The sequence below is a fragment of the Neopelma chrysocephalum genome, unplaced genomic scaffold (genome assembly GCF_003984885.1).
Source record: "Neopelma chrysocephalum unplaced genomic scaffold, ASM398488v2 Primary Assembly neopelma1_80b, whole genome shotgun sequence".
NCBI classification, from domain to species: Eukaryota; Metazoa; Chordata; class Aves; order Passeriformes; family Pipridae; genus Neopelma; species Neopelma chrysocephalum.
The window spans coordinates 465,130-475,763 of NW_020897742.1; the positions used below are offsets into that span (position 1 = coordinate 465,130).

General features: G+C 42.4%; 1 protein-coding gene across 3 annotated transcripts in view; it reads left to right on the forward strand.

Annotated features, from left to right (window-relative positions):
- LDAH (lipid droplet associated hydrolase) overlaps window positions 1–4,757 on the forward strand; it is a 119,395-nt gene extending 114,638 nt beyond the window's left edge. For all 3 annotated transcript variants that reach the window (XM_027690212.1, XM_027690211.1, XM_027690209.1), the window contains exon 7: window positions 1,572–4,757. In XM_027690212.1, the coding sequence (XP_027546013.1) occupies window positions 1,572–1,763 (192 nt within the window). In that variant the 3' untranslated portion in view covers window positions 1,764–4,757. The remainder of the gene's footprint in view (window positions 1–1,571) is intronic.
- The last annotated feature ends 5,877 nt before the right edge of the window (window positions 4,758–10,634 follow it).

Sequence of the window (10,634 nt, forward strand, 5' to 3'; positions counted from 1 at the left end):
GTGACAAAGGAAACCAATAATGTTTGCTAACACGGGATACGTAGAAGTTTAACTTGGGTTGGTGTCTGTGCAACTGAGATGTTTTGGATACAGCCCATAGTCAGTAATGTGCAAGATTTGGGTAAACTTCAACAAGAGAAAAGTAAGTTAGACAAAAACCTGTAATATTTTGTGAAATGCAGTCTGGGCTCTTAGCCTGCCTCTACCCCAGTGGATCCATTTATTTGTATTCCACATACAAAAATTATGGAATTGAAGATTTTTGTGATGAAAGGAAAACTTCTTGTCCCCTAATTTATGTTAGTAATGCTCAATTTTTCACAGAAGTACAGAAATGAAATATGAAACAAATGAGAGTAATGGAATTGGGCCAAGCTATGTGTGTGATGTGTTGAGCAATCAGCATCCTTCTGGTACCTGCATTCAAACATTTTAATATGAGGACTGCTTGTCATTAATCTTGTTCTTGTATAGTCTCAAATCCATAGTTTTTTATTCTTTCCCAGACAACCGCTTTCCCTTCATATACTTTATAGAAATTGAAAAACATAGCTATAGCATGCAAAGTTGAGATGAAAATGGGGGGAAGTGGTGACTTGGGAAAATGTGTCATTTAGTGTTTCTAACAGAGAGAAAAGACACTTCACTGAATATGATATTTGCCTGGAATTTATGACTTTTGCATTTAGGTGGACCCTGTAGCCCCTGCTTCATGTATGTCATTGTCCAAGGTTATTTGGGCAAGATGAAAACAAAATGGACTTTGGCAGAATTTTAGTTCCACATTAGAACCCAAACTAAAGTTGCCCATCGATCTCTGGGAGGTGCCTTCACTCCACACAGGCAGCATTTCACAAAGACAGGACAGAAAGTTGGGGTTTTCAGCCTGGAAAAGAAACCTTAGAGCACCTTCCAGTACCTAAAGGGGGGTTATAAGAAAAAGGGGGACAAACTTTAGCAGGGCCTGTTGTGATAGGACAGGGGGCGATGATTTTAAACTGAAAGAGGATCAATTCAGACTAGACACAGGGAAGAAGTTTTTTACCGTGAAGGTGGTGAGACACTGGCACAGGTTGCCCAGAGAAGTTGAGGATGCCCCATCCCTGGAAACAGTCAGGGTCAGGTTGCATGGGGCTTTGAGCAACCTGATAGAGGTGAAGATGTCCCTGGTCATTGCTTTTGGTTTAATAGTTAGAAAGCTAACACAGAAAGGGGCTAACAGCTTGGGAAAAACAGCAGCTGGGCTGGTTAGGGGTGGACTCCATGGACAACTACACGTTTTGATCCATAATAAGAAATTTCTTAAGACAGCCAGGCTTCCCTGAGCAGATCTCTGTTTTCAGAATTAAGTCTGTTCCATGTTCCCCAATTTCACAGATGAGGAAACTGAGTCACAGAGCATTTATTTGTCTTCGTTATAACTGCAGACTTGGAAGCAACCAAGAACTACCAATTTGCTATCCCTCATGGTATATCTTGGGACTTGAAGCATCACTTATTTCCAAGTAATTCTGTTGGTTGCTCCACCAGTAACTTTGCAAATTAATTATTTGCTATGCTTTGATTTCTAGCTGATTTTTTACTATGGAACTGGAGACAGCTGGTGTCCACAGCACTACTACGATGAGATCAAAATGGATTTTCCAGATGGGGACATTCGGCTTTGTGAGAAGGGGCTCCGCCACGCCTTTGTGCTGGATGCCAGCAAGGAGATGGCTGCCATGATCACAGACTGGCTACAGGATGATCTGACCAAATTATAAGCATGGATTCAGTGATTAACAAGAAAACGATGTAATTATTTTGTGAACGTGTAATTTTTTTTGTGAGAGAGTCTGTCCTATTTTTTTTCAGTTTATTATAGATTATGGCTTGTTTTCTATTGATATATTTTAGAGGAAGTTAAAGAGAAACTGGCTGGTCCAAAGTATAGTTTTATTGATTTGGTGCGGGTGTAGTTTTGTCCTGTGTCTTCAGGACTCTGCAGGACTTGGCAAAAGGTGGAATATTTCTTGTCTGCTAGGGCTCTAGACAACACTGATACAATTGTACCTGAGTTACTACCACCTCATTCACCTGCTGGAGAACTGTCAGGGATGTAGAGGATTCTGACAATGGATCCTGGTATGCTGTGAAAGACCTGGCCCTCTCTATGTGTCTCATCCATCCATGTAAACCAAGTGCACGACAGGCAGAACAGCCCAAGGCCCCTGGGCAACCCTGACATTGTCTCCTCTGGGTCAGATGGTGTTGGTGGTCAGTCCAAGGTCATGCTGAGTTCAGGATGAGTACAAAGGAGATGTGTAGAGGAGATGTGCAGTTTCTCCAATTTTCATAAGGGGTTTAGGGTGCCTCCAGGACTCCACAGGGTATAAAAAATGCCGTAAGGTAACTGTGGCTGCTCAACTAGGGAATACATAAGGAGCTCTTGTCTGGAATGTGGCCAAATGTTTCATTTTTCAGTTGACTGTAGAGACTGGAAAGGACACTGATCAAAAGTGCCAATATTAAAAGGTTAAAATGGATTGCAGAATCCATGTATAACTTCTAGGTGGCCTAGCTCTCCTAATGAAGTCCATGAGAACAGTGCTTGCTCAGCAACTTTAAAGAATTAAACCAGTTTTGATGCATGTCTAAATTTCAGTTTTTTGCTCTAAGGACTGAAGTATGAAATTTTCTGCCAAGCCACAAATTAGATAAATTCACCATCAGAAAATATCTGTTACTGTGCCACGGCTGCACCCATGACATGACATGAAATGTTAATGTTGAGAGCCAGACCCTTGCACATTGCTGACGAGTTCACTGTTCCTTACATTTGTTCATCCCTCTCCTTTACAAATGGAAAAAAATTAGAAAAAAACATCCTACCAGTTGTGATAACAGAAGAAGTTACAGGCAACAGCTAGAAATGAAAACAATGCAAGTAAGGGGATCAGAGCCAAGTGTAATCAGGAAAAGCTTTCTAGCCATGAACCTGTGAAATAGTCTCCCTGCAGAGTTCACAGAGACATTTATAAATAAGCAAAACACTACAGAGTATAGTCAGGGGAGATCCTGCCCTTGCAAACAGATGAATTTAAATGATGCACTGGGTATCTACCTTACATGATTTATTAACAGTTTTGATGTGGTACCGGTGAGAATGATTCTGGAGAATGTTCTCTGTGATGCACAAAGATTGATTAGTCACTTACTTTTCTTACACAATTATACACACACCTTATACTGCTCTCTAAACCCCCCTCCGAACCTTTCACTGATATTTAGAGCAACTTGTAATAGAGCTCAGTTTCTGGATATTTTGGACAAGTTTTCAAACCTGCAGACTGACAGTGGATTTAAGTGACCTTCTTTGTATCAGAAACTGTTTCAGCTTTTGGGACTAGCCACTGGATTTTCTGATTACACTGACACGTGATGAAATGGTACAGATAAGTGAGGCAGAAATGTTGAGACCACAGTTGCAGCAGCGTGAGGAAGAACTGGACAGATTCAAAGTGAAGGGACTGTGCCCATGCAACTGGTTCTGTTTATTGGAGAGTCATGGACTTTCCTTCTTTCTACAGGTCCATTTTCAGTCATGATCAAAACAATCCTTGTTCTCACATTAGAAATCCATAGTTGTCTGTGTCTGTGTGTGTTTGAATAGCCCCCAGATGTTGGCATCATTCCTGTTGGATGGCCTTGGGGCAGATGCTCCATGCATCTGTTGGCCAAGTTGCTCCCTGGGACAGAGCCAGGGGACACGTTCACATACATGGAGATATATAAATGTACACACACACATATATATACATGTGCACGTTTGTATGTCAGCAACATAAAAAACTACAGTTCACTTGGTTGTTTTGGTTTACACATTGATCTGGTTGAACAAAATGTGTTCTTCAAAGTGTATGGAATCAAGGAATCGAGCAAGGACTCAGTTTGTGGAAGTTCAGCTGTTGTAGTGGATCTCCTGAGACCAGACAAAATCTTGTATTAACCAAAGATGATAAGCAACTATTAAAGCCTGGGAACTGAAGCACCTACAAGAAGCAGTTGTTTACAGTGCATTATTCGTATACTTTGTATGAGGAATTAATTTAGCAATACTTGTACTTGACTTGTGTATGCCTTTTATACAATTGTTAATCCATTATAATAAATCCTACTGACTGCATTAAGACCTAAACTGGGACTAGGTCTGGTCAATGATGACCAGATATACTGCAGGAGAATGCCTTACAATTTTCTTAAATGAATTTTCTCTAATATTATCAAAACCATATTGATTCAATTGCTACCTTCCTCTTAGGAGCTGTTACTGTAAGGCTAAGATCTGAAAATTTGCTGCTCTATTCATTGCAAAAATGCATGAGTCTAGTTTCCACAGCTGTATTTCCTAAGAGAAGCAGATCCCACACAATGAGAATCTATCTCCTCTGAAGCCTGTGGTGTTCACCGTCACCCCGGGCAAAGAGTGTCAAAAGTGCTTATGGTCCAAATGTGCCAACTTACCATGAAAACACAGTGTGGTCTTGCCTATTTTAGACTACTTAAGAGTTCTTGAGAAACCTATCACAAATATATTGACTGTATGCTGTAGCACCTAATCTCTGTCTTTCACATCTGTGCTTAATTCTCACCACACAAGTAACCCTTGCTAGTTCAATGACTTTGACTCATGTGCAAGTGTTTTGCTAGATCAATACCTTTTATTAAAAGTACACAATTCCAATAACAAAAATAAAGACATTTATGGTAAAATGTAACTTGATTCTTTGTTTTGATAACTTGTTTAGTCCTAGTTCACCTTCTCTATTGCTTCATGCATACAAAATTTACAAAAATACTTTCCAAACCCCAAATTTCACATGCGATGCTGACATCTGCCAAGTGCACAGAAAATCCGTGGGTGTTAGGCACCTGACTCGCTTAAGCATTTTTATCCAGAGCCCCTCCAAAATAATCAACCAGTGTTTCCCCTTGCTTCCTCCAGCTCTGTGTTTGCTGCTTTGAATGAGCTATAGAGTGCATGGATCAGTGAGGTTTGTCCCTTCAGGAAGCTGGATGAGTGCTTGCCCAGTGTTTATGGTGAAGAATTTGGAGTTGGACTCCAAGCTAAACACCAGATTCTTGACTCATGGAGACAGATTGCATACATGAGCCACAGCAGATAATCTCTTCTCTGCAGTTGAGGTCATTTATGTATTTATTTTACAGAAAATGGGTTTATATGTGCATCCACTCCCCATCCCTTTCTTTGGTCTAGCTAATTGCCAGCAAAGACTTTAAACAAGATGTTCAGTGTTATCATTAATAAAGTCACTCAAACTATTACTGGGTTTGGATAAACTTACTAGACCCAAGAGACTTGTTTTACTCTGTGTCACAGGTCATGCTCAGACTCCCAACTACAATAAGTTTCTAAGGCTCTTCACTTACAGGCAAATGTTCTCTTTCCTGGCACATTTACAAAATAAGAATCCAGAGAGCGTTTGTGAGTGACCAGGAACTATTAAAACAGCATATATTTCTGGAACAGCTGATGGGGGTTGAGCACAAGCAGCAGATACAGCAGTAACAGCACAAGGCAGCTGCCAGGAGCAAGCACAGCTCTCAGTAGCATCATGCAGAAGTTATGGAACAGGCTCATGTGTGCTCAGATGGGACAGCAGGGAGAGGTTTGATTAAAAACTGTTTCAGAGTGTTTAAGCTGGCAGTCAGTGGCCTAGGTTTTGCCTGTTGCAGGAACGTGCTTGCAGGAAAATAGCTGTGTTGTGGAAAGTAGTTTGCAGCAGCTGATAAAACACAGGATTTTGTTTAAAACATCTGACTGACTGCACCTGACTACAGGGTTTGCCAGTCAGACACTTGAAGGAGACCTTTTGCCATCCTATTTAATGCAATTCACATTGAAAGAGGCAGTGGAGGGTGCCCCCAGACCTCTCAGTTCGTGAAGATCTTCAACAAACTCACCTCAAAGCCCCCAAGCTCTGAAATACACTGTGCTTCATGCATTGGGGCTAATCCATGAAGGTGAGGTGGCTTGGAATTGGAAAAAATTAGGCTTTCCCAGTGTCAGGACTCAGCTACTCCTTTTCCCTAACAGGCACCCTTACAATTTGATAAGGATCCAGCTATTCCAATCTAACTCACAGGATACAGGAATACCATTTACAGAATATAAATGCTTTGAATTGCTAACATCATCTGCTCTCATCATGCAGGGGGTACTGCACCTCATCTGTGTTTATTAGGAAATAACATGTATTCTCACCCACAAAATAAACCCACAGGACATTAATCATCCAGAGTGATCCAGCCCCAGTACTGCCTCAATAAAGTCAACAGGATTGCACAGGCTTAGGGAGACCCAAGTGATTGATTGACTGAGATTCAGGCAACAGAGGGGCCATGACATGAACAAATTGCTTCACTACAAAAATACTATGTGCAAGACATGAGTTTCCTTTTATCCTCGTATCCTTACTAGTTTGCACCAAAATAGGACAGTCCAACACAGATGGATTCCTATGGATTTGTTTTCATAGCAATGAAAACATGCCTGCCTAGTATCGGTTATTGAAAACAAGATGAAATTCTCCTATTAGAATACTTTGGGGCTGCACTTGAGCCTCACACCAGCACATGTCCCAGTGATCTCCCCAGGCACCTCTGGATTGGGCTGTGTTATGGAGAATAGTGTGGGATGGTCCAAAGCCTACTGAGGTTATTACAGACATTAAAACCAATTTCACTGGGCTTTAGATTAGTTGCTAAGAGGAAAACTAGTGTTCCAAGCAAAATTGAGCTGGCTCACCTAACCTGGCAGTTCATAAAGCAGTGCTCCCAAAATGGATGTCTAAATTCCCTGTCTGGTCTAACTTAGATATCCAAATGTAGGGGGTACCAGATCTCTCTCTTGAGGTCCTGGAAGGCACCAACTAATTTTTTTATTACCTGAGGGACTTAGGCATTTGCTTTAGGGTTAAAGTCACCAGGTGTCCAAGTCAGGCCATGTCCTGTTTTAACAATGGTCTGCATTTTCTTCCATTGTACACTTTTGTGACCTTGAACATCTCCCCTGTCTTTGTTGTGCCTTTGATTTCTCTTCAGATATAAACTGACTAGTTTATGTTGTCAATCACATGAGTAGTCTGAAGTGCTGTGGACTAAAAACCTGTCTCCACTGAACGCAAACCCACCACTCCCACTGGTTTCAGTGAAGACATGGTGGGAGGTCTGTGAATAACCATTTGCTCTCATCCCTCAATGTTCTGTTGAAAATAACTTGTTAAGATAACACATTCCTGTAAAACTGCTCATAGAGTGGACAGGGGGACATGGAGGCAAATGCCATCCTGCTTCCCTCTGCGTGCCTACTGGAGAACTTGTACTGAAAGAACCCCTCAGCCAGTGGGACCATAAATGGGCATGTGAGGATACAGAAAACTGCCTGAAAATTGACTCATGCATGGTCTGTCATTCCACATGCCACTGGGAATAGAAATGACCATGCTTCACCCCAACTGAGCCATATGTTTGTGGGTGTGCTTAAGAGGAAGGGACAGCCTAGAAAATACCAGTCTTGTAAGAATTAAAGTTCTTCAGGCAAATGTTTCTTTTCAGTTCTCCACATGTTTCTCCTGGGTCTTGAAAGCTGAAGTTGGCTCTGCTATGTCTAAAACACATAACCTGATGCCTTGAAGACTTCTTCCATTCTTCCAAATGTGCCTTGCTCCACACCTGCATCTTCTCAGTATCGTGTGCATAGGGATGTAGCAGAGGCAGTCACAACCCTATTACCTTCACTCATTGTCTCCAAGGCATTTCAGTGATGTCCACTGCAGGAGCATGTGCTAAAGCAACTCTCCCTCAAACTTCTGGGTGTGCCACTGTAATGTCCCAGTGAAAGCAGGTGAGAAAAAGGCCGTGCCACTATGTGACAGCCCACTTCTCAACACTTATCTAATGTGTTGGATTAAACTCATCTTGCAGATTCCCTGCTTTCCGGATAAAAGCAGGGAACTTCTGAAGTTCAACTACTATAAATGCAAAAGGATTTCATGTCACAGGGTGTTTTACAAAGCTATTAAAAATACTTTGAAAGCAGGAAAAATGGACTAATAAAAACCAATATTCAATGAAAAGCAAACTTTGATAAAGTATTTTCTGCCATGGTAATTAGCAGCCTAATCTCTCAGGTACATCAAGTGATGTATCGTGTACCAGTGATACCAGCAGGAATGAAACTACCAGACCCACGGCAGTCAAGGCAGGTGAACCGAATTCATGAACACAAGGAAGAAAGGGATGCACATTTTGATGATAAATCCATCACAAACACTCACTGTGCTGTGAGTTTACTTATTGGAAAATAACTGTGGCTGCCCAGGAAGACAGTTTAAAATGAATGGGTATTTCATTTTTGGTTTTAACACCTTAGGTAGACCAGGGAGTAAAGATGACTTACAAAGGCTGTTCTGGTATCTGGTTTCAGGACACAGGCACAAGTCTTCAAAAAAAAAAATCCTGCAGAGGTCTATTTATCAATAAAATATTTAATAAACTTATCTGTACAAAATATTAAAAAGGTTATTGAAGAGTATACAAGAATACTTATTTAACAAATATATACTGCTATATAATATATTCAAGAAAATATAGATTGCTGTTTACAGTTCATTTACAATCCCATATGTACAATCTATTTAAACTTTAGATACATACAAACAATGCATTTACACCATCACGTACAGAGCTATTTTCTTTAGAGATATTTCACACACTCAGACCTGAAAAAGCTGAACAAATAAATGGATAGTTCAGAGGCACACACAGGGATACGAGTATTGCTTCAAAATTCATAACTACTAGAGATACAGCTATTGGAAACTCGAGTCCTTTTTCATTTTTTGATATTTTCCTTTCTAATCAAAGAAAAGAACATATAAATAAAACCATGACTGACCAGCAGAGAGGCTCGTTTTGTCAAAGGAACTCCAGATAGTGTTGACTTGGCTTGAGAAACAGAGCACATGGTGATGGGATATGGAGGGACTGAGCAAACTGGATCAACATTGATCCTGCTGCATACAAAACAGGGAGGACGAGGAGCAGAGCAGGTCTGTCCTGCACAGACATATGCCCAGTTCTTGTGAGCAGCATCTCCACCAGCTTTCCCAGCAGAGAGCCACAGTGCAAGACAGAGCTGGTGACTCCAGTTGGGCACAGCCCCCAACTGCTCCTCAGGCTGTCAGGGCTTGATCTGCAAAGGCACTGCACGAACGTGGCTTTGTCTGAAGCACGTGCGAGCACTGGATGTTCAACACCTCAGGAACTCAGACTCTTCTTTAAAAGGTTCATTACTCACAGCACGTGGGATGAATGCAACCAGAATGATCCCTCCCCTCGAGCAAGGAGGGGATGAGCTGCCCCTACAAAGTGGCTCATCCCCAGCTGATGACCACCTACACACCCACTTAACTCCAGCACCTCTTCAAGGACTACAGCCCAGCCCCTCCATGTTTCACCATCCCTTTTCCTGGCCATACTCTGCTACTAATGGCTGAGCTTCTGTGAGCCCCTTGGTGCTCAGCAGTTCCCAGCACACACCTGGCACACAGCTCCCTAGGATGACCAGCTTGGGACCAAAGCAGCCCCAAAATTTGCCTCTTGTTTTTCCCCCAGTGCTCCCCTCCTCTCTCTCCACCAAGGCATGATGGAGGAAACTCATGAAACACCACAGGGAACATTATCATCTCTCCAAAACCTGGGACCAACTGGATGCCGCAGCTCCCAGGGAGGCCAGGCTTGATCCAGTCTCTGGGTCTTATTCCTGATGATGGAGACCAGGGTGGCACCAGCATAGGTTGACACTGTGGCAAAGAGCAGGGGAGGGGAGACCCAAACTCTCCCATGTTCCATCAGCAAAGCACATGAGTGTGGGACCCATCATAAGCAAGTCCCCTCCTCCCACTGTTTTCAACCCTGCCAGACCCGTCCTCTCACTGTCCCCTACTCGAGGGCACAGACTGACCCCCGTCCTCCTGCTGCTGAGGCTCAGTCTTCCCTACCTCACTATCCTACCCTCACCAAACACCACAACAAGTGTGCACTCCCCATCCTGAAAACCCAAAGCATGAACACCAGTACCAAAGCAGAAAAACAAGCTTACAAAATGTACGAATGGACTATTAAGTGGTGATGATAGAAAAATGAAGAGCAAAACCTGCTGAAAAACCAGTGAAAATGGGCAGGTTTTGTTTTCAGCCATTTCTGGGAATGAATCAAGTTTCGCTTTAAGATGTTTCAATACCAGATCCATGAAAATGCTCTGCTGCCCAAGTTTCCTACCCTAGTCCATTCAGCCAGAGTTAAACATGGTGCATCTGCTGGCCTGCCCATGTGCTCCTTTCCACCACCACTGACATCAGGCTCCTCTCCAACATGGAAAATTCAGGGGCTGTTTGGGTACTGCTGCCAGGAAAAGATAAAAGCAGCCACCTGGGCTACTTGTGTCTTGAGGTGCAAGGATGTAAAATATCTTTTGAGATGTAGGGTGGGCTCCGGCTCCTTGGTCAGTGGGTTACACCAGCAGGAGTTCCAAATTTTGATCATTTTTCAAAGGCCCAGAACACTGCACC